General features: G+C 46.7%; 1 protein-coding gene across 1 annotated transcript; it reads left to right on the top strand.

The window, feature by feature from the left end:
- The first annotated feature begins 12708 nt into the window (after positions 1-12708).
- caln2 (calneuron 2) lies at positions 12709-23160 on the top strand. Its single transcript, XM_084698351.1, has 5 exons — positions 12709-14474; positions 16707-16850; positions 17355-17467; positions 21963-22113; positions 23009-23160. Exons 1-5 carry the CDS (start codon positions 14357-14359, stop codon positions 23134-23136), a joined length of 654 nt encoding a protein of 217 aa, XP_084554477.1. The 5' UTR covers positions 12709-14356; the 3' UTR covers positions 23137-23160.
- Positions 23161-24418: the final 1258 nt, after the last annotated feature.

The following is a 24418-nucleotide window of genomic DNA, read 5'->3' as shown; positions in this document are numbered from 1 at the left end:
TTAAACAGTATGGGACCAGAGAAAGGACAAAGAGGGCAGCTTCACAGGAAGTTTGTTTTTTTGTTGTTTATCTTTTTCATTTTACCGGAAGCTGTGAGAATCGCAGGTCTGCCAAAGGGGGGAGGTAGTGAATATATCTAGCTTGTATTTTGGGTTCTGAGGGGATCTTTAATGGGGCTTTTCTCTGGGAGTTAGAGAGAGTGCAGCCGGTTTGGCAGATAAACTTTGTCATTGAGATGCAAATCCAGCACAGAGGGGGAGAAACACGCCCAGGAGAGTTTTGACGCACAAACACGCATGTACACACATACACTCATAGACAGTCCCACACGATGACATACACACGCATATTTGCACACCTATGGCAGTCATACATTGAGGTACATGCACACACCCCATTTTCTCTCTCTCTCTTTCTCTCTCTTTCTCTCTCTCGCACATAAACACACAAAATGCGAGGTTCAACCACAGTGTGTTTTCCACTTCGGTCAGTTGTTCACCTCAGTCACAGTTAGCTATTCTAAATGATAATTCTGTTTTTCACTTTACTCCCTCTCAAGAGCAAACCCTTTCTAGTTACGCAGTGCGATGGGAAGCTGCATTGTCACATGTAGTTGCAGGGAGCGATGGGGTCATTGTCGCCACTGATTACAGTTGGAGGTCACACATTTCGCTGTGCTGGCCAGACCTGATGAAGGTGGGAGCTGTGTCAAATTAGATATTGATCTTGTAGTGTGGGTTCATGTGTGTGTTCAGGTGTGTGTGTGTGTGTGTGTGTGTGTATTACTGCTGGGTGTGTCAGGGTGTACCCTTTTCTTTGTCTTTTACTGTGTGTATGGTCCATGTTCTGAAGTCCCTCATGGCTGGCCAGTCTGTTAGATACAGTCTCTACAGTGTTTGTCCCCTTTGATCAATTAACCTGTGAGCCTGACGGTTTACCCACATGTGTTTTCATGCTTGGGTATCTTAGTTGGTGAACACTCATATGGACTGGTCCAGTGTGTGGAGGGGACATCCTGAATCTGAATTCGTCTCAGGTGCAGTTCTGCAGGTCATGTCGTTAGGCTTCTTGGTCATTAACAGGCTTTGCAGGATTGGATGCATGTCATACAAAGGAATCTGAGAAACTCGGTCTCCGGTTAAAGAGACATTAACAAAGTTGTCTCATAAGGACATAAGAGAGACAAAGAGATCTCCTGTTTTCCCGGCTCCCTGGATGCACACGCGTACATAACTGCCAGAAATGATTTTTCACGTTAATGAAACATCAGCAGGATGATAAATAATATAAATGCATGGAAGAGTCACTTCAGCCAACTGAGACATCCAAATCAACATGGTCGTTTTCAATTATTAAACCAAATAGCCATCTTTGTGAAGACTGTGTCTGTTGATTGCTCCTTCTCCATATTGTTCCACTGCCTTTTAAACTAGATTAATCTGACTGCAATCAGCCTAAAATATGAGTAACTTTAAGTGAGAACCTTTGCCAGCTCTGTTTATTGGTCTCCATGAGCTTTTATAAGCCATGGACGAAAATAGAGTGTGTGTGTGTGTGTGTGTATATGCGTAAGTGTTTATGTGTGTGTGTGAGTGTGTATGTGTGTGTCTGTCCATTTCCTTTGTTTTTTTTGGCTCGATCTCCAAAAGACTCCGACACCTCATCTTATCATCTTAGATTTGGCAGCGTGAGTGCATGGATCTCTGTGTGTATATGGGAGAGAGTTGGGTGTGTGTGATGTGTGTGTGTGTGTCATTTCTCTTTATCCTTTATGTTGAAACCCCAGAAGCTGATGACACTCTCTGTCCATCTCCCCCTCCCTTCTCATTCCCCACCCCTAACCACACACACACACGCACGCACACACACGATACTATTCCAGCTTCACACACGTGGCCCCTGTCTGGACCTGGCCTACTTCTTGGTCATGTGACCAGCAGGCAAGAGACTGTGTGATTAAATGGGAGAACTTCTCTTCCCGAGATGCTGCAGGGCACTACAGGTTCCAGCATGCCGTGGGGGATTTCTCTGTTTTCCCAGGCCCCTTGAGATCTTACTCCCTGTAATTAGTGAGAATCACCGCCAGGAGTGTGTTAGTGTGTTTATGTGTGTGTGTGTGTGTGTGTGTAAAGCCATTCCACACTCTAAAAGAGAGTCTCCAAATGTTTCTAATGAGCACCCAGGTTTGTAACTCTCGCTAACAAGTCAACAAACTCTACGATTATAGTCCATATCCACAGTGCAGAGGAGAAGAAACAATGTTATGTCTTAAATACACGTCATTTTTTTATGTATTTTGCACAACCTAGTCAAACAAACCAATGTGTGAAACAAGTTGAGCCAAAATGTATCAAGATATAGCAACACAAAGGTATTTGCCTGACTACAGAGTGTGTATGTATATGCACATGTGCAGGAGGTGATTCTCTTCCACTCTGTAAGTCTCTGGTTAGCTGGCATGTTAATGGGAGCCCCTCTCCATATTAAGTGCGTCCTTGATTCTACTCTCCCCCTCCGAATGCAGTCATGAATCACATCATACCTTTAGCACACACAGTGTACGTGCACGTACACAGACATACCTACACACACACACACACAAACACACACACACACACACACACACACACACACACACACATACACACGACTATGTCACTCACTTTCTGTTTTTTCTCGTTCAATTGTATCAAGCTCCTGTCTTCTCTCTCCAGTCCTTGTCAGTGTGTGAGAGATACTTTCCCCATTGGTCTTTTTTTCAAGGCATATTCAAGATTCACTTGTTAGACCAAATAAAAAAACTGGCAACAGAGGAGAGAAATACAGTTTACTAATGCCAGAAAACATTTCAGTAAATCATTATTTTCCTATTGCTTTCACAAGTACATAAACACACCACTCTCTTATTTACAAAAAAAATTATCAATGCAATCTACCATGGTACCTTTTCCATCCCTCGATGCAAGGAACAAACCGAAGATCAACCGACACAGAGACAATTTAAACAGATTTAGCTCGCTCATTCCATTGAGTGACAGAAACAAGCACCTAATTGTCTGTTAGAATCTCCACTGGAGCTTTGTTACCCAATCAATATTTCACACAGATATCAGTTAACAAGCATTAGGAGATCGATTATGGCTTTTCACATAACTGAAAGGAACATTTTCTTGTTTTCATTGGACAGTCAGGCTCCACATGTTCGGCCAGTTCGGTTTCAGCATCGTCCACAGTAAGCTGTCCTATAGGACGACATGAAAAGAAGAGTGGTGTTACATTAAAGCATCTCATTAAAAGGCATGGTTGTGGAACCCCAGATGTACTGTTGTATTTCCAGAGTCCCTAACAATCTTTTTATAATGCTGTCACTTCTGAGATGGACATTCAGCCTGCTGGTTGGCTGTCCGTGTCAAGGTGAACGCCCCCAGCGCATACAGCTCAGTGGGGTGGGGGTGGGGGGGGGTGGGCTTGCCCTGACAGAGGAGGAGGATAGATAGGGGGGCAGCAACAGAGAAATAACAGAGGCCTGCGGTTGGAAAGAAGAAGGAAAACCCCTCCCTCTCTCTCTCTTTTTCCCCCTCTCTCTCTCTCTTTTCTCCCTCTCTCGCTCTCTTTTTCTCCCTCTCTCGCTCTTTCTCTCTACAGATAATAGCCATTCTGTGAAGTTCTTCTCTGGGCCAATAGGAATCCCAGAAACAATTAATTCCCCCGCCTTGACAGCCCCATTGCCACGGCGATAAAGCCCAAACTTGCAGCAGGACGGTGCTGGCCTCTTTTCTTGGTCCCTGGAGACAGAGGGAGAGATGTGGAGAGATATTGGGGGAATGGAGGGGGAGGGGGAAATGAGGGAGGGATGGATGGAGGAAAGAGAGACTGGAAAATATGGGGAGATTACTGAGGACAGGGAGCTTAGACGAGAGGTGTGAACAGGGGCACTGTCTGTAGTGGGGGTGAACAGGGGTACTGTCTGCTGGGGGGCACTGTCTGCAGGGGCGCACTGTCTGCAGTGGGGCTGAACAGGGGTACTGTCTGCTGGGGGGCACTGTCTGCAGTGGGGCTGAGCAGGGGTACTGTCTGCAGGGGCGCATTGTCTGCAGTGGGGGTGAACAGGGGTACTGTCTGCAGGGGGGCACTGTCTGCAGTGGGGCTGAACAGGGGTACTGTCTGCAGGGGCGCATTGTCTGCAGTGGGGGTGAACAGGGGCACTGTCTGCTGGGGGGCACTGTCTGCAGTGGGGCTGAACAGGGGTACTGTCTGCAGGGGCGCACTGTCTGCAGGGGGGCACTGTCTGCAGTGGGGGTGAACAGGGGCACTGTCTGCAGGGGGGCACTGTCTGCAGGGGGGCACTGTATGCAGTGGGGGTGAACAGGGGCACTGTCTGCAGGGGGGCACTGTCTGCAGGGGCGCACTGTCTGCAGGGGGGCACTGTCTGCAGTGGGGGTGAACAGGGGCACTGTCTGCAGGGGGGCACTGTCTGCAGGGGGGCACTGTATGCAGTGGGGGTGAACAGGGGCACTGTCTGCAAGGGGGGTTAACAGGGGCACTGTCTGCAGGGGGGCATTGTCTGCAGGGGGGGTGAACAGGGGCACTGTCTGCAGGGGGGCACTGTCTGCAGGGGGGGGTGAACAGGGGCACTGTCTGCAGGGGGGGACTGTCTGCAGGGGGGGTGAACGGGGGCACTGTCTGCAAGGGGGGTTAACAGGGGCACTGTCTGCAGGGGGGCATTGTCTGCAGGGGGGGTGAACAGGGGCACTGTCTGCAGGGGGGCACTATCTGCAGGGGGGGGTGAACAGGGGCACTGTCTGCAGGGGGGGACTGTCTGCAGGGGGGGTGAACGGGGGCACTGTCTGCAAGGGGGGTTAACAGGGGCACTGTCTGCAGGGGGGCATTGTCTGCAGGGGGGGTGAACAGGGGCACTGTCTGCAGGGGGACTGTCTGCAGGGGGGAACTGTCTGCAGGGGGGCACTGTCTGCAGGGGGGGACTGTCTGCAGGGGGGACTGTCTGCAGGGGGGGACTGTCTGCAGGGGGGGACTGTCTGCAGGGGGGACTGTCTGCAGGGGGGGACTGTCTGCAGGGGGGACTGTCTGCAGGGGGGACTGTCTGCAGGGGGGGACTGTCTGCAGGGGGGGTGGCACAGATTGAGCTCCAGATCTGATGTTCTTCACATTTCCACGGGTTGTTATCCTACCAGAGAGGCCACTTTGTCTCTCCACCCTCAGTCATTTCTGGTCCCTGTAGGTACGTTCTCAAAGAAAACTCTGTCCAAGAGTACTTTTTGTGTGGCATGAAACGTCTGAGTCATCACAACAAATCCATTATCCCACTACTGCATCAACATTAAACCATTTACTCTGCCACAATGAGTGCACCCATCCTCTTGTATATTCCCTGAATCTCCTTCGAACCTCCACTTTCTGTTCCTCTTACTCCACCCTGCCCCACAATTTCCTCCATTTCCTTAACCATACATTTTCTCCAGAAAAACATTTCTGTCCTCATATACCCATGTTCCTTTCTAACCTTGTGAACACTCCTTACCACTCCCCTTTACGTCTATCCCTAGTTTGGCTCTGCATCCCCTCCACAGCCCCGCCCCTCTCCAGCTCTCCCCCTCTCACCCCCTCACCGCACTTTACTGATGTTTCATTTACTCTAATTGAATTCATCGTTATTTAATTTAGAGAGCCGTGACTCAAGATGGCTCAGAAGGGATTCTAAGGTTAGCTGACTATGGGTATGTGTGTGTGTGTGTATGCTTGAGTGTGCATGAATGTGTATGAGTGCACATGTGCCTCTTTAGCATTTCAGACATATTTAATTCTTCCAGACGGGCTTGTCTCCCCTCACTGTTTCAGATAAACAAACAGACCAACGCTAGTGCCAGAGTCATCACTTATTAACACAGTGGAGGAAAGGGAGTGAGAGAGCCGGGAGTGCAGGAAGAGGGTAGGATGGATGGCAGACTTGGGGAGGTGGCGTCTGGAGGATGCAGTGGTGGACATGGTGAGCTGGGGTGGAGGAGAGGAGAGGGATATATGTGACACTGTATGTATTATAGATTACAGCGTTATTAAGAGCTGGAGAGGATATTGTCAGCCGCTAAAAGGTTGCTCTGACAGGCAGCTATAGGAATGAGCAATAAAGAATGAGCTCTGAGTTTTGAATCGACCTCTGTCCCCCACCCTGAGGGTCTGAGAAAACAAATCAGCTCGCCATGTATTATATTTATGTCATTGTTACAAGTTAACGTTTCAGACGCAGGTTATCTGGCAGCTTCAAACAAGAACAATCCTCTCCCCTCCCCAATCCTCTCAATGTTTTCTCCACAGCCAGTCTCAATGTACCAAGGTCACACTGATTGTATGCATACTGCACGGATCTGATACACACACGGACACACACACACACGGACACACAGACAGACACACAAACACACATACTGCAGGACAAATGAGTTATTTTTCATCATGTTGATTGTAAGTGTTCTTGATTTGGAGTCCAACATTGCCGCATGTATTTCAGATGCAGGGAAGTTTGTAGGTCAGAAACAGAGATTTTGATGTACATCCAACACATAATTATGTTAGATGGCAGAGAGATGCAGGCCAAATTAACATTAAATGCATTAAATCTAATAAAATTGTGTTTTTATCCATTTTCTCTGTGGGATGTGTATTTTTATTTGATGTGACTTTTTTAAACTTAGCATGTGTTTACTGCCTTAGAAAAAGCAGATGGAATCCAGACCTTACTTTATTAACACTAAAACAGCATGGACCTTGTCAACGTCCAAATCTCTCATCTTTATACACAGTATAATAGGAAAATATATGTGCAGGTGGTTGCAACATTTAAGCAGTAAAAAAAAAAAAAAGAATCAATACTATCTCATGGTTTCACATAACAGAACCAGAAATCCATTTGACAGCTCTGTGAGGTCACAACGACCAACTCTTTACTGAGCTGGAATTTATTTTCTGAGCTTTTAAAGAGACTCACTTGTGCACGTGAGCCGAATGCTAGGGTCACACAGGCAGCTTCCCTGCTATGTTCCCCAATAGACCTATTTCATCTCAATCGATGGGTGCTGTGCGTCAGAAGGGCTGCTCTGGAAATTCATTTCAGTGAAATGACATCTCGGAGCACATTTCCATCACCGAACACAGAATGTAGTCATTGAAGATGTCAGATTACCCTTGTGTGTTGTCACTCTCTGTTCTAGGAAGCCATACCATGTGTGTGTCAGTGTGTTTTATGTATGTGTGTGTGTGTGTGTGTGTGTGTGTGTGTGTGTGTGTGTGTGTGTGTGTGTGTGTGTGTGTGTGTGTGTGTGTGAATGCATGGGTGGGTGTATGCGCAGTTCTCTTTTCCTTTTAGTTTACTGCTATCACTTCTGACTCTGAAGGTCTCATGTTAAATTCACATGCTGTTGCATAACGCATGTGTTGCTACAGGCATAACCTTCTGGAGTGGCTCAAAGTTTTACTGTTGGACGTATTGGAAAATAATTTATTTTACAGGGCAGAGTGTCAGTGTGTGTGCATGTGTGTGTCTGTGATTGTAAAAAAAAAATCATTAACCTTTATTATCCAACAGAGGACATTTTTACATCTACAAATCAGTATGTCTGTCAAATCATATGCCTCATAAGTAGAATTAAGTGGATGTTGAGACAATTTCAATGAACTGAACATAGGAAGACAGTTACACTCCAACACATTTGCTTGCCGCACCACACACACACCTGTTTTCTGATTGTTTTGGTATCTCAGTTCGTCAGCACTATCTTGGGTGAATGTGCATATATTGAATGTATTATTTCAGGGGTTGAATTGCTCCTGATGCTACTATTATTAGACCCGAGTGTTGATTTGACAGCACCCCGCATTTCCCCGTGGAAGGTCAACACATTTTGGGAGAAGAGGAATAATAGCTATGGAGTGGAATGGATGATGAAAATGTTTATATGCTAATCAAAATGAGGTTGAATTGGAAAGGGTGGGTGAATACATTATTGCAAGCCTGCAAGCTGAAACTGCTCTTTCTGTGTGTGTTAGGTTAGGGTTTACCCATACTGGGGCAGCGTCAACAACTCTCTGTCAATGTACATCAACTTTGACCTTCAAACTTTTAGTGTACAAGGAAGTCAACGTCACACGAAGTTAGACATCACTATTTAATCCGAGTACAAAGGTTTTTATATTCTCCTCGTTTGAAACAGGTCACTACACAAGATGCTGGTAGCTTTACCCCCGTTTTTCATGACGATTAAACGCTTGCGTGTGTGATCGAGAGGGACTGTTTCATAAAATGTCCTGTGCACACAAACATGTCTGACTCACAAAATGAGTTTGTGGGAGATTTTTTTTTTAAAGGCACCTGTGTTCCACTCAGACGTGATCAGTGGCAATCAGACCTATTTATAGTCAATGAGTCCCCCTCTCCTGCACCTGAAAATGTTTGGATCATTATCGCCGATACCGGCCCAGCTGTCTTCCCTCAGGGCTCATGGCCAGACACTCAGACCAGATGAAGGGAAGGCATGTAATCCTAGCAGGAAGTTTTCATTAAAGTCCGTGATCAGTTCATTTACATGCAGACGGAAGCACTCTTACATCCTATATAATATGGATTTCCTCTGCATCACTAGGTTTTTGGTTCCCTAGTCTCGCTTCTCTAATTGAAGGTGACCTGTCAGCTTAATTACAAACTAAATTATACGTTCTACTGCTTCAGTTAAATTCTCTCTTTCAACAGTTACAGAAACACTGACAAGGTTCCTATATGGAAAACAGAGCTAAACGGAGAGAGGCACAAGCGTGCAATGCTCTTCAGTGTACAAACACCTGTAGAAACATTTGATCTCATAACTCCCTCATTCTTTGGTTTATTTTACTCTGCGGAACTGGAGAAACTGCTCAGCACCATGGAGAGTGGCACATTAGCACTACCACAAGAGCCTATCCTTTCAGCATTCCCATCGTGTAACTGTAGCACTCACAATTAGCTAGCCCATGTTGCACTGTTGGCACTGCCTGGTTGCAGGAATCGTGTGAATAATACATACTGCAAATACTGCCATAATATATCTTTTTAGGAGGTTAAACTATTGCTTTAAGAATTCAATACATTTGTTGTCGTACATTAATCCCAAACGATATCCCCCCTTCATAATGGGCAATAGGCAATGGGAATAAATGACGGTGATATTTTGGTCAACTTCCTGTTGGTGGGCTGAGCTGAACATTCTCATTTATTCCTTAAGGAAGAACTAAGAAAAATCCCATATTGCTTGTGGTGAAATTCATTTGACAGCAGTTAAATGTCAGGTTTTGTGAAGAAAGTGACCAGTTCAGAATGTTGAGTCGTTGATATGGAGTTGTAACACCCGCAGAAACAAACCCAAAAACGCATACACACACGCGTGCTTGGTGTAAATAACTGCGAGAGAAACCGTGTCCACTGAGCAAATCGACATCACACGAACACACCTCCACCTCTGCTCCGGGCGCATCGTCCCTCCCACCCCCGATTGGACTATAAATGGGTTAACTCTGTCAACAGCAGAAGACAAATGGACCGGCAACAACGGGGGATCCCTTTCAACCGAAACCGTCCGTCAACTGTTGTTTTATCGATCTCAAGAGTGGAAGCGGTCGTTAAATAGATCTTCAACCCACGTTTATCCGTGTTTTTGTTCGACAGAGCATTTGATATTAGATTTATAGAGACAGAGTGGGCTACGGTTAACACCGCGCTCCAGACTCGTGGGCGGCTGGGTGTCGTCCGTCTGTGCCGCGGGAGTGAATCACTGGGTGGGGGCTCCGAAGACCAGGCACCACTATCATCACCCAACTCTCAGATATGGAGATTGGAGATGAAGACGGATGGACGGCCATTCAAACGAATCACAGCTGATCTGAGGAAACAATAGCATATCATTAAGCACCTAAGTGGAATTTTAAATGGAAATTGAAACCAGTGAATAAGTGCAGTTTGATGTTCAACATAACAGTTTTCGGAACATAGTCCAAGCAGAGCATTATTTTAGAAACCCTTACTTCTGCTTGGCTCTTAAATTGCTCGGCACCTGATGCAAACACAGTGTGTCAAAGTCGGATAAGCCTCTGCAGAGAGGAGCCCCTGGGAGATTGAACCTTGATTGACTGCAATCATCGATTTAACAGGTAAGCTTTCTATAGGCACCAATTCCCTGATCCATGAAGGCGGTAACCGTTGTGACTCACTGCAACCAGTTACGCATGGACACAGCTTAGACTGCAGCTGCACCTGTTGGTGTAAAGAGGATGCGAACAGGATGGTCAGCACTTGAGACTGTATGTGTTGATTAAATTGACGGTTCTACCATTAAAAAGCAGTGTAGGAATATGCATTAGCATTCTTAAAATCAAATACTCCTTTTTCTTTCATAATCTCAGTGTCTGAAACACCCCCTCTCTTTCCATTCTGTCTGATGATCAGACCTGTAGGCTTATTCTGAAAGCCTGTGAATCTCACACCGCGCAAGCGTGTCCACCAGCCAGATCCTGCCTTGAACTCCACTGTTATAATGACCAAATCTGTCACCCGTCAAAATACCATCCCTCATCCTGCCCCAAAGACTTGTCATGGCTGCTGGTGCTAAAACGCCTCAAGTGAGTGCAGCGTACGAGTGTGATAATGGATGGAAGTGTGTGAGAGAGAATTTGTTACGGAAGGCGTGCCTGAGTTTTTCTGTCACCCCAATCTCCTGGGTTGACTTGGCGGGATGGCGCACGGCAGGCACATAGCCTATGGAGTTCAGTCGCGCAGTCTATTTACTTCGGACGCTCTGCGGTGTTGGTTGTTGGATAAAATAAATGTCTTCCACTGACACTACTCGATAAAGGCTCACCGTGTCCTCTTCACTAGCTAACGTCTCTTTTGTCAAAGTAGCCTACAGAACCAAGGGCACCTACACATCCACGCCTGCTCGGAGTCTCGTTAAAAGAAACGGACGTTCTTTGGTCTCCGGTCGCATGTTCGTGCAACGGAAGACATCAGAGAAATCCAGGTAGCTCAGATGCTGAAGATGGGACCGGAGAGGTCAGTACTCGTGGAGCTGCCGTTGCGGCAGGTGGATGTCCATTCTTCACCTCCGCGTGGGTTGTCGGAAGATGAGCCACGCGCAACGGGGGGCGACGTTGTGGAAAGCCATGCGAGGGCGTCAGCAGAGATGTCAATCACGGTAGAATACAGCCCCGGCGGGTAAGGGACCACAGTGAAGGTCGTACCCGAATTGTGGGATAGGATGTACAAGAGTGCAAGGTGACTTTGACATCATGACCGCGGCCGTTTAGAGCTTTCATCCTCCTTTTGGACTTTTGCTAGATTTAATTTAACCTGTAAGCTTTTTGCAGATATAGAATGTGCCCTCTGGAGAGAGATTAAATTTAAGAGGCTGTGTAATTCACGATGGACAGTGGTTTGATCTAATAAAATACAAAAAACAAAGGCATGTCAGCTCAATATTTTTTACTTGTGTGGACCTCAACTTCAAACTCCTAATGACTGTGACTATGATTTGTCTCAGCCACCTGCAGGTAACTGATCTGAGTACAGCAGGGCACAGGTGTAACACGGTCTGAGAGCTTCCGAACAGATAGTCAGGCTGTTCATATGTTTCCCCAGAACATCTGGAGCACTACTACACCCTCATAAAAGAAGATAACCGTTTTAAATTGTTCTTGCCGGAAGACACAACAGGTTTATGGTTCAATGTGTGTGCATGATGTGTGTGTGTTTTTGTTTGATCGCGTGAGAGTGTGTGTTGCCGACACATGCCGGTTGTGTGTTGCAGTTTGAGGTTAGGTGTGAGACGTGTGCTGAGGTGCGTTGGTGTGCAGTGAAGTGTGTGATGAATGGCATGGTGCCTATGACCTCCCTCTCACCACTAATGCATCTCTGTCCAAGGGGGACTGAGTAGAGTGTGAGCTAGAACATCTTCCTGTCTCTCTTATTATGTCTCTCTCTCTCTCTCTCTCTCTCTCTCTCTCTCTCTCTCTCTCTCTCTCTCTCTCTCTCTCTCTCTCTCTCTGTCTCTGTCTCTGTCTCTCTCATTATTTCTCTCACTCTCACTCTCACTCTCTTTCTCTCTATCTCTCTTATTCTGTCTCTATTTTTTGTCTCTCTCTCTGTTGCTCTCTCTTGTGTTCTCTTTATCTCTCTCTACCTGGCTGTCACACACGAAAGCTGTGCTTCTCCCCTCTCTTTGTGATTCTATATTGCAACATGTTTCTTCACATTCAACTCTTTGCGCTTTATTTATTTCCCATCTGTATTTACTGTACTGTACCTGGACGGTTCTCCACCTTTTCTCTTTCACTTTCTTCTCTTTCTCTCTACCTCTTTCCCCCCCCTCTCTCTCTCTCTCTCCCTCTCTCTCTCTCTCTCTCTCTCTCTCTCTCTCTCTCTCTCTCTCTCTCTCTCTCTCTCTCTCTCTCTCTCTCTCCCCCCTCTCCCTCCCTCTCGCTCTCTCTCTCTCTCTCTCTCTCTCTCTCTCTCTCTCTCTCTCCGTCTCTCCCTCTCTCTCTCTCTCTCTCTCTCTCTCCCTCTCTCCGTCTCTCTCTGTCCCTCTCTCTCTTTCTCTCTCCTGCTACCCTCCCCTTCCCCACTTCCCTGTGTTGTGTAGGTGGTTCTGCGATTCCAAGAACCGACTCACCTGATGAGTAACCTTGCCTGAGACTCTCTCTCTCTCAGGAGCAGATGACCCTAGATGACACACACACACACTCCCTCATACACTCCCTCTCTCTTTCTTTATTTCTCTTTCTTTCTTTCTTTCTTTCTCACTCACTTACCGTAACCCCGTCCTCTAGACCTGTCTTGTGCTGATATTGTGTGGAGACATCTTCTCTGATGCATCATACTACTAAAGGGTGGACTTTGATGTCTGTGTGTGTGTGGGTGCAAGTTGAGAGAATTGTTGGGTAGATTCATTGGGAGCTTTAAATTGATGGATGATTGATGATGGTCATTGATGGATCGAGCATTGCGTAATAGGAGTTGTGGTCTAGTGCGTGTGGCCCGCCAGTGTAGCATGTAGGGCAAATAGATGTTGCCGTGGTGACCTGAGTGCCGTAATTGTGCACCTGTGCAGGTGGGACAGGATTAGAACCGTGAGCAGATGGGCTGAAAACCACCCTTCAGAGCGTGCCCAGACACACACACACCTCAACACAAACCCAAGGACCCACACACACAAACATACCAGAATGCTTACACACATGCACATATGCACCCCAGAACCCCCCCACACACATGCACATACAGTATGCACACAGAGACTCAAACACACTAGAACGTTCTCTGCTTAGAGTGACACCATCACGGGCATACTTTCCACTGTGTAGCTGGTCAGAGCATCCACACCCAGATCTGATCTGAGCTTGTACCATGTGACTACATTCCTCCTAGTCTTGTGCATTCCCTGTTGGTCACACGAGAGGGTGGTGTAGGAACTGAGGCACAGAGTACTCTCTGACCTTCCTCTCCTCTCGTTCTCTCCCAGAGGTACCGAGACATCTGTACTTTTGTTGGTTTATCTTCTCTGTCTGCCGAGGGAGCACAGGGAACTCAGGGGATCTGTCTGCCCAGGACCTGGGATCTCTTAAGGGATCTGTCTAGAAGGATAGAGAACACCAGGTTTCTATCTGTCACAAGCACCACCTGTGTCTATATCTCTCTCTTTTCATCTTTCTTTCTCTCTTTCTGTTTCTCTCTCTCTCCCTTTCTCTCCCTCTCTGTCTCTGTCTGTCTGTCTCTCTCTCTCTCTGTCTCTCTCCCTCGGTTTCCCCGAGCGTCTGAAGTGAGTATTGATGTTCTGTCAGGGCGTGAGGTGTGAGTGAGTCCGTCAGTCACCCTGGGGATAGACTGGGGGGGACAGGAAGTTACAGGCATTGACAGGAAGGTGAGAGGGTCTGACCAGAAGAGACAGGCCTTTAGTCATGCTTTATCTCAGTGGGCCGGGTGCCTGACAGAGTGGGGCGGCCAGGGAAACAGCCGAGGGAACAGCCAAGGGAACAGGGAAACAGGAGAGAATAATGGCGGTACCAAGACCGAGGGGGACAGAGAGAGAGCAAGAAACAGAGGATATGAGATAGGAGAGAGAAGGATTGGCAGGGAGAAAAGAGGGGTGCTACAAACCGGCTTATGGCTGATCTCGACACAGCCAACTGTCCTGCAGGACCCAGCCGTGGATTCTCGACACACACACACACACACACGCACACACAAACCCAAACACACAGACACACATTTTGATATCCCCAGTGTGTGTAATTCAAAGGTGTGTGCTCTGTGCGTTTAGGGGGAAAATGCCGTTTCACCATGTACGGGCAGGGCTGCTCTACACTGGGAACTATCTGAGCCGCTCCTTATCCGAGACCAGCGAGGCTTTCCAGCTCACCAGCATCTCCACAGAGGAGCTCGGAGGTGAGTCTGCATGCGCCTGCATGGAGATGTGTTTGCTGTCTGGTGTGTGTGCAGTGTCTGTTGGCACACTATTGAATCTGGCAGTCAGGAGCTGTTATGAAGTCCTTTGTCCTCCAAATCTCTTAATTCCACGTCCCCAATGGACACTCATTGATCAGTTCGATAAAGAAACCACAACACTTGCATCGCAGAGCAATCGCTGGCTCGATACGTCTGACTTGGATTGACTTTAGCCGCCAAAAGCAAACTTGCTTGTACCCTGCAAGCTGGTGGGCCCCAGAATCTCATTGGGGCAGTCAAGGGCAAAGAGAAGGGTAAAGTAGGCAGGAAGCAATTATAGCTGGTCCAACCCCAGATGATCGAATGGCTTATCTTGAGCTGTCAATAACAGTTCCAGGCCAATGAGAGTCTTTGAAATAAAGAATAAAGCAATCCTATTGGATGTCGATGAATAAGCGCTCCTGATAATCCCTCCCACTAAGGGAGTCTGCAGGCTTTGTGGTAAAACTGTGGTGTGTGTCGGCATCAATCATAACACGTTTCCTGGTAAAGGACGAGAACATACTCCACTGGGTAAGATTGAAGTTTACATCGCAGTATTGGCAACACAAAGACACACACACGCGCGCGCGCGCTCGTACGCATCACACAATACAGTAATACGGCTGGGGGGGGCATCTCTTTCATAGGCCTCTCCACTGTGGAGCAGCATACAAATAAATCTCACTTTGTTCCGGGAGAGAAAGGCGTGCTCATCGCTCACTCAGTCTCTCTCCTCTGATTCCTGCTCTGTTTGCCGAGGGAGCCGGAGACGCTTTGGTCTTGTTATCTGCTGGAGGGGGGACTTTTACAGGCTCAGATGGATGTTGTGACTGAGCTTCCCATCGCCAGGGGCTGACAGTGCGCAGACAGGCTGATTACACCGTAGAGGAGGGGGGGGGGGGGGGGCGTGTCACTCACAGAATGTTAAACACTCCAAAATTGTACTGAGCTGGGTTTTCTCACCACCACATTTGAACCCCAGGAAACTAATTGATAAAGCAGGGGGAGACAGAAAGGAGTGAGAGAGAGAGGGGGATTGAGAGAGCACTTGAGTACGGGGAGGGGGACATAGAGAGGGATGCATTCGAAAATCAGGAGCAATTTGGTATAATTGAATATAAATAGTTCCTTTGTTCTGTTCTGTCAAAGGGCAGAACAGAACATCTGTTTCATTGTCTAGATGTGTCCACCTTAGCTATCAGCAGCACGAGCTTGGTCCATGGTGTCAGTGTCACATACGCCCAACCAGCTGCAGGATAGAAATGACAGCCGGTCCCACAGCAGACAATCAATAGAAGTCCGACACTGGAACTGCTGCATGGAAAACGATTTAATACAGAGGCAGGGAGAAGAGAAAAACATTGTCGATGGCACGGAGTTTGAGTGCACAGTGCGTGAGTAACAGGATTAAGTGTGACACTCAGAGACGTCTGAGGCAAGCTGATGACTAAAAGAAGCTCATTCCCACTGTTAGATGAAACTGTCTGGGTGAAGGCAACTAGAGATGGGAGCCTCACAGACGTTCTCCTGCTAACGTAGCAAAGTGCCCGCCCTGCTTTGCATGATTGACAGCTAATTAGAGGAATGGCCAGGGTACTTTGTAGGGAAGGCTGGGCCTGCCTTCTGAGGTTTCAGTTGAGGAGGCATTCAGGGTTCTTCGGCTAATAATTACAGGGGAACAGGAAGTCTTTTATCTTCTGGAGATATGTCAGGAAGGCTGTAGGTGTGGAATCTAAGCCTTCTATCTGTTAGGGTTCTGACAGGCCTCCTGGGCTTTGTTAAATACAGGCAGTGACTTCGGGGACTGACTACAGAGAGATAGAGATGTAGATAGCGAGGGAATGAGAGAACAGAAAGGAAGTAAAATAGAGCATCGTCTCCTTCTTGGGAATTGAACATAAAGGGGTCGGTGCAGGAAAAGACTGAGAGACTTCCTGTCAGAGAGAGGGAGCTTATGGTTGAATCACGTCTCTCTCGTGAAGTTTTGAATGGTCGGATTGCTGGCTTGTTCGTTTGTTCTTCCTGCATACGGTAATTAGAAGAGACACAAAGAAAGATATGTACGGGAATCACACACAGTCTGTGTGTGCTCTCAGCATAGCACACGCTTATGTAATGTGTACTGGTACTGTGGGTGTGTGTGTGTCTGAATATGTGCGTGTGTCTGTGTGTGTGTGTGTGTGTCTGCAGAGATCAGAGAGGCGTTCCGGGTGTTGGACCGCGATGGTAATGGCTTCATCTCTAAGCAGGAGCTGGGCATGGCCATGCGCTCTCTGGGGTACATGCCCAGTGAGGTAGAACTGGCCATCATCATGCAAAGACTGGACATGGACGGTGAGGCAACCCCCCAACACACACACACACAAGCATACTCTCACACACACACAAGCATACTCACACACACACACACACAAGCATACTCACACACACACACAAGCATACTCACACACACATAAACAAACGCATATACACAATCACACACACTGAAAGTAAAGATTGCCTCCTTTGTCTTTGTTTATGTAGTCATTCTCCATTCTTAGCAAACACACAAGCTATTTACATGGGGCTCATTTGTTTTGGCAAGGGACCCGGTCTCCTACTCACACACATGCACACTTACATACACACACAAAACACACACACGTCATCTCTGTATGAGATGATCAGTACTGATAATGTACGTAGAACATCCATTGCACGGAAGAAAAATACGTTGTAAAATGTTCAGAAGAACCACACAGGAAACACAAACCTGTTTGTCGGGGCACACCAGTTTGTCTGTCTGTCGAACTTTTTATCCATGTGAGCCCCCTTATCTGTTTGTCTGTGTGCCTATAGGGGATGGCCAGGTAGACTTTGAGGAGTTCATGACAATACTGGGACCCAAATTACTGTCCTCTGAGACCAGAGAGGGATTTCTGGGCAACACCATCGACAACATCTTCTGGCAGGTGAGAGCCAGGACGCTGGCCTACCCACTTCTTCTTCTTTGGTTGTTGTCTCTCTACGGCTCCTTTCTGTTTCCTCTTCCTACCTCTCCATTTATCTCCTTCTTCATCTCTCCTTTTCTGCTGCCCCCTCTCCCTACTCTCCTCAGGATGTCTTCTGAGTGTATTCGGCATTCAGGTCACGTTGAGAGGCTCACTCAAAGCCTGTTTTCTTCACATTTTGGCACAAACACAATCACACACATGTACACACACACACACAAACACACACATAAGCACTCACAGACCCCCTACCTACACCCTTCATCCAGAAACATATTTTGGGGGGGGCCCAGGGCTTTAATAGATTGTCATGCTGAGGATTGAGTGTGTGTGTGGGTCTGCGTGTGTGTGCGTGTCTGCGCATGCCTGCTCTTGGGACATTTGTAACAGCTTCAAAAGACCTCTCCTTCACAGAAGAAAGATATTCCAGGGAAGTGCATCTGTTTGGGGTTGAACGAGTGCCTTGGAGTAAGCTTCTGTTCACGTCCATATGGCGGGTGTGCCCTAGCCTATCTTCTGTTGATGGATGAATTCCGTTTTTTACTATTTGTAGGAGTAATGTAGTTGGCAGTACCTCGAACCAAAAGTAGGATTGTTTGTGTTGTTTTGTATTGAGTAAATCAGTGTACTCTGGAAATCCTGTCAGGACAGATTATTGTTCCCCTGGTAGTTCTCCCGTTGGAGCAAGTCAGCGTTAATTTACTTTGAATAAACTAACTAACTAAAGATTGTGAATCACTGGAGTGAAGGTTAGACTGTTTGGAAGAAAGGAAATGGAAGACAGCGAAAGAGTGAGAGAAAAGAGGAAGACAGAGACAAAAAGAAAACTGAAGTAGTTGAAGAGGGAAAAAGAAAGGGAATAAGATTTAATGATTCATCAAGGTCGCAGACAGTCTGTGTCTAGGTGGAGATTTAGATGTTCACCGTAACAGACACAATGAGTCATAAAAACACCAAGAGCAAAAGAGAGAAGGAGAAATAAAGAGACAGAGAGCAAAACTGAGAGAGAGAGAGAGAGAGAGAGAGAGAGAGAGAGAGAGAGAGAGAGAGAGAGAGAGAGAGAGAGAGAGAGAGAGAGAGAGAGAAAGAGAGAAAGGGAAGGCGAGAGGTAAATAGGGAGGGAGGAAGGGAATTATACCTTGCTGTGGTGGGGGGTAATGACTCATATAGGCACTGAACTGCGATAACATTATGAGACCAGCTGAGCAGCTCACTGATTGGCATCAGTAGGAAGTATGGAGACATGGAGATGTGCCTGTGTGTGTGTGTGTGTGTGTGTGTGTGTGTGCGTGTGTGTGTGAGATTGTACCTTGTTCCATCTAGGAAAGTTTTGACTGCGGGCCTCGGCCCAAGCTCCAAGTTCCTTGGATGCCTTGACAGATTCAATGGAACCCCACGGTTGTTCTGCAGTATCTGCTTTTTAATTCCCAGACTGCCAGATATTACCCAAGGTTGCCAGATTTCTGCTGAGAGTTAGTAAATATGAAGGTGGGGGGGAGAAACCCTCTTCACTTTACAGCAAAAGGGCTCCAGCATATCTGTGTGTGTCTGTGTGTATGTGTGTGTGTGTGCATGCTTGTGTGTGTGATTGAATGCGTTAGTGCTTTTAGCATAATAACTACATCATCAGCTCATTTAACTTTGGTCTTTCAAATCAAAAGACTTATAAGTACAGCCTGCATACATTTTCAACTCCAACTGACATTGCATACAGCCATTACTGCAGAAGATGTGTTCTGTAAGCATTCTGTAAACATTTTGAAGTGTTAACACAGCAGTCAGCAAGGAGATACTGTCCTGACTCCTAAGAGGACAAAGAGGAGATGTTTGGAAGGACATTGAGTCAAGCGCCTATGTGTGTCTGATTGATGTGTCTGGACACCTTTAATGTGCCACGGCTGTCGTCACACACACACACACATGCAAACATCCGCACACACACACACATTACACGGTCAACCAAAGGCAACAGTCTCTGACAGATGTAATCTCCACATGCCCTGTCTATCACTCCCTCATACGGTGTGTGTGTGAGTGTGTGCGTGTGTGTGTGTGTGTGAGATTCCAACCCCCTATTTACATTTCCAGGTGTATTATAGAGGATCCTGGGATGTGATTGGGCATAGCACTCTCCAGGCCAGACAGACAAAAGCATCGCAGACAGTCTCATTGTCCTTCCATGTCATGTTGTTTATTCTCAGACAGAGGCGAAGGCATTGTAGCTTTATTCCCCCTACTCAGACATCACACAGAGAACAGAGCCCTGGCAACAATGAACAGACAACCGCTCACTCTCGCTGCCCTCAGCTGTCACTCACACAGTCCGTCCGGAGACAATCTCTGGCATGCGGCAGACCATTCTCCTGAGGATGAATGAAGTCGTTATGTTGCTGTCTGAATCTGTGGACTTAGGCTCTCTCCACACTCGTCGCTTCCACCTTCACCTGAGCACTGGTTATCCTTGACCTGGGGGTCTGTTTGCACACCGTGATCTGATCTGGGTCTTTGATATCACAGCACTCGCTAGAGATACATTTGCTTTGGCTTGTCTTATTGTTGCTTGCTTTCCTCTAGGTGCACTCTAGCACTTTCGAGGATCATGTTGTTAAATTGAAATGTGTTTAACTACATGCTCTTCTGGTTCTACCCATTGGCACGTATTTACTTTTCACAATGTCTGCTTCATGTTTTGGCTACCTGCAATGTTTTTGGGGCTATCTCATTGTTTATGATCATTGACCTATGTACTTTTTGTCAAGCTCTCTCTTGTTAGTTGCTTTGGATAAAAGCGTCTGCTAAATGATTAAATGTAAATGTAACCTTCCTCCTGGTTCTATGTATGTGTGTGTGTGTGTCTCCCTCTAAGTGTGATGTCTTTCTTCTTGTATTAATCTTGTGGTGTGTGTGTCCGTGTGTCTGTGTGTGTATGTTGTTCTAGTAATTGAGGTGTAAATCACCTGGAAAGGTGACAAGCCCAGTAAGATTGGAATCAATAGAGCTTTCCTGCTTTTCAATGCACACATCACGCACTACCTTTCAATCAGTTATAATGAGACAGGCTTTTAAGCTCTTAAATGTTTGTGCGTGCATATGCGTGCATGTGTGTATGTGTGTGTGAGTGAGCATGTATTAGGTAGATCAACCTCATACAACATTGTGGGAAGAGTAGGCATTGAGATATAATATTGAATGTGGTGGGAATATTCTATCGATTGCTGGTCCATGTGGATAATGGGATATCAGGAAGGATATTGGATAAGGCTGATTAGAATGTTATTACTACCTTTCATTGGTGTCACTTTAATGTTCCGAAACCCTATCACAGCTCACACTCAATGGGCTAACACTGCTTACAATAGAACGGCCTCAAAGTCTCCCACCGCCACATCATCCATCAACTGATCTGATCTTACCTTGGCCTTCTAGAGGGAGAGAGAGAGCAAGCAGAGGAGGGAGGAGCATCTCCTCTGTATGTGTGTGTTTGTGTTTGTGTGTTTGTGAGAGTGACACACCAAGAGAAGTAAGCGAATTTGTCTGAAGGTCAGGGGGAACAAAAATCTTTTCATTGCCACTTCCCTCCTGTGGGAACATACTCCCTGTCACAGTATCTCCTGTAGCCACAATGAGGGTTGCGAGTGACACATACAGAAGCCCACTTTTCTTCTCCACACCTGCAAAGTGCCCAGATCCCCATGTCGCCTTAGTTCCAAAACTGTTAATACCCTTTCAACAATTCTTGACACAATCGCTCCAGTCGGTGTTGGTTTATGGCTTAATCATTTGAGAGACCGATGCTATCACCAGCTGCGCACACGTGGATTACTAGCCTCTCAGTTCAATCAAATCAACCTTTCTCTTTCACCGGCACAACCTTGTGTCTCTTTCCTCCATCTCTGTCTTCCCCCCCTTTCCTCCCTCCTCCTCTCCTTTAGATTCGTCTGCCACTTTCTCTTTCTACCGTTACCTTTCTTCCTTCTTTTAAAGTATCGATTCCACTCAACCGTTTTGCTCTCTCACTCCCCCTACCTCCCCTCTTTGGGTTAGGGTTAGTGAGTGGTCACACCGTTTTTAAGGATAAACAGTCAGTCCATTTCAGGCAGAAAAGAGGAGCGTGTCCTGGAAGGACATGGGTTTTAGGATGGGAAGGACTGAAATAAAATCCAAAGCTCCCAAAAGTGAAACCGGTGAAAATGCCAGACACTCACACTCTATTGATCGAATAAGACCCATTCTCCTCAAGGCCTCATAAATCAATTCTTCACTCACACACACACATACAGAATCCACCCCCCCCCCCCCCCCCCGCCAAAACACCCCCACCCCCAAATAATCAAATCTGTATCTGCAAGGAAACTAATGATTTCAATAGCATCTTTTTGATCATCTCTCTGCACACTTCTGTATACACAGTTCTGTGAGATGCTGGAACTGATGTGTGTGTTTCATGCCCTTGCAGTTTGACATGCAGCAGCTGTCTCTAGATGAGCTGAAGCAAGTTCTGTTCCACGCCTTCAGAGACCACCTCACAATGAAGGACATTGAGAACATCATCATCACAGAGGAAGAGAGCCTCAACGAAAACCAGAACTGTCCTGAGTATGAAGGAGGTAAGCGGTGGGGAGGTAGAAAGAAGGGGGGAGACAGAGATAGATTATGATGACAGGAAAAGGGGGGGGGGGATAGAAACGAAGATAAAGGAGGTTGGTTGGAAATCTGGGGGAAGGGGGAGGAGGGGGGCGTGTCAGGGAAATAGGAGAGAGGCACAGAGAGATGGGCAGAGTGAGGTAAATGGTCAATGAAAAAATGGAAAATAATCAGTGTGCCACTTACCTCACCGATTTATATTTCAGTGAGGAGATTGAAAGTAATAAATTAAGGCTCCTAAAGGAGCTAAGCAATGACTGGAAACTTAGAGGGGAAGGAGGAGTGTAAAAGACAACAGCAATATTTAGGCTGTTAATACAATAGAACAGCTGCACGCCTGAGCAACCGCTCTTTCCCCTCTGACCTGCACGTTAACCCCTCCTCTCTTACATCTGTTCCTCTCCTCCTTAATCCTTCACTCCTACCTGCTCTCACCTGTCCCTTGAATCCAAGGTCTGTCAGACCCAATCACAGTGATATGACATAGCTTGCTGACGTTGCTTTGCGATTGTAATCAACTTAGACAAGGGAGGCTGAGAGGGAAGGTTTCAGTGTTGTTGCTCCAACAGCCAGAGCCATGGCAACTAGACTCCCCCACATTCCATCCTCTATCCTCCCTCATTCCTTCTCCCTCATCCCTTCTCCTTCCTCTCTCCTCCTTCCCCTCTCCTCTCCCCTCCCTCCTCCTCTATCTTCCCTCTCCTCATTTATCTGGTGTCTGGGGGAAACCCTAACCCCCCCTAACCCCTGCTAACCCCTCCTAGCCCCCATTTCTTTGTTGTCTGTGGTGCAGTCTCAAGGGGGAAGTACAATTCTCATCATTTCGTTTTCTCTCCTCCTCTTTTCTTTCCTCTCCAGTCCATCCTAAGAAGAAGAACCGACAGACGTGCGTGAGGAAGAGCCTGATCTGCGCCTTTGCCATGGCTTTCATCATCAGTGTCATGCTCATCGCAGCCAATCAGATGCTGCGGAACGGCATGGAGTAACTGACCACACTGTGAGCCTGGACTGTGGGGGGGAGGGAGGGCAGCAGTGATCTGACATGCTGTCTCAGCAGACAACAGGAGCAGACCAGCCTCCCAAACACACCTGTGATCTACGATCACTTTTTTATGATTATTTGTTTGAATTCCTATTATTAACAGACAATGCAATGGATGTAAGGAAGGCATGCACGCAGAGAATCCATTATTTTAGTAACTGTCAAAAAACAAAGACACTGGTTATTTTAATAAACTGGATCTGATGGATCTGTATTTTTTTTCATAATCATGTAGGGATGAGAAGATTCCTTTGAGTACTGAAGTCAATACCACGACCACCCTTTAACATTTTTCTAATCGACACCTTCATTTTTAACATGCACCAGGTGCTCTGAACCTTTAAGTTGAAACTTAAGGACTGTTGCTACTAACTGAGTGAGGGCATTGTAGGTCGTCTGTGGTACTTAAATCTCTATATTTGTTGTTCTGTCATGTACAGTATTTAAAATGGCCTCATCCCTTGTTTGACACACCATGGGCCAATGCATAGCCCCACCCCCACCCCCCCCACCCCCCCACCCCCCCACCCCCCTTAAAATAAAATACAAAATTGAATTTCCAGCCAACATGTTACGTAGAGCGTTGGTGCTCCAGTATAGAGACATTTCACTCACTTTGTACATGTCTATATGTAATATTTGTGCTATTACAGTCTGTGATAATGTCCCAACACGTTTACACAGACACTCTGTGTGTACAATGTGTGCTGTATACAGTTCCTCTGGTCTCATATCGTCAGTAAGGCAGTGTTGTCTGCATGTGTGTGCTATGTGATCTCAGGCAGAGTATAGACGCAGTTGAAATTGAGTGGAAGACACACCAAACACATCAGGCTATGGTTGAGGTGTGTTGTTGTTTTGGACATTTAAGGGACTGGATATGGTAGGGTCTCGGTTAGAAATGCTATGTTAAGACACAGGCTTGTATCCTTCACGTACAGATCTTTCTTCTTTTAACATTTCTGTTCAGTTCAAAGGTAGACCTACTCACAAAAGTCAGTCTGTCTATTTACAGAGTTGACACTGCCACTTACGACAGTATAGTCTGATCATATATTCATCTTACCAAAAACACATTTACAATGTTGCATATATACATAGTTGGGGTTGACGGTAGCTATGTCAGGGATTTTTGTGAATGTTGGGCAACATAGATTTATTTTGTTGGACTAGGCCATCTAGTGGCTCAAGTGAGAACTACACCAGGTATAATCTTTGACATAAAT

This window comes from Hypomesus nipponensis, chromosome 5 (assembly GCF_054491055.1).
Source record: "Hypomesus nipponensis isolate SF chromosome 5, ASM5449105v1, whole genome shotgun sequence".
NCBI classification, from domain to species: Eukaryota; Metazoa; Chordata; class Actinopteri; order Osmeriformes; family Osmeridae; genus Hypomesus; species Hypomesus nipponensis.
Note: the sequence above shows the minus strand (reverse complement) of the source record. Positions and strands in the feature narration are given on the sequence as shown.

Coding starts and splice junctions, on each gene's coding strand:
- caln2 (XM_084698351.1), top strand. CDS start 14,357: ATGCCGTTTCACCATGTACGGGCAGGGCTGCTCTACACTGGGAACTAT. Junction 14,475..16,706: donor CTCCACAGAGGAGCTCGGAG/GTGAGTCTGCAT, acceptor GTGTGTCTGCAG/AGATCAGAGAGGCGTTCCGG. Junction 17,468..21,962: donor TCGACAACATCTTCTGGCAG/GTGAGAGCCAGG, acceptor ATGCCCTTGCAG/TTTGACATGCAGCAGCTGTC.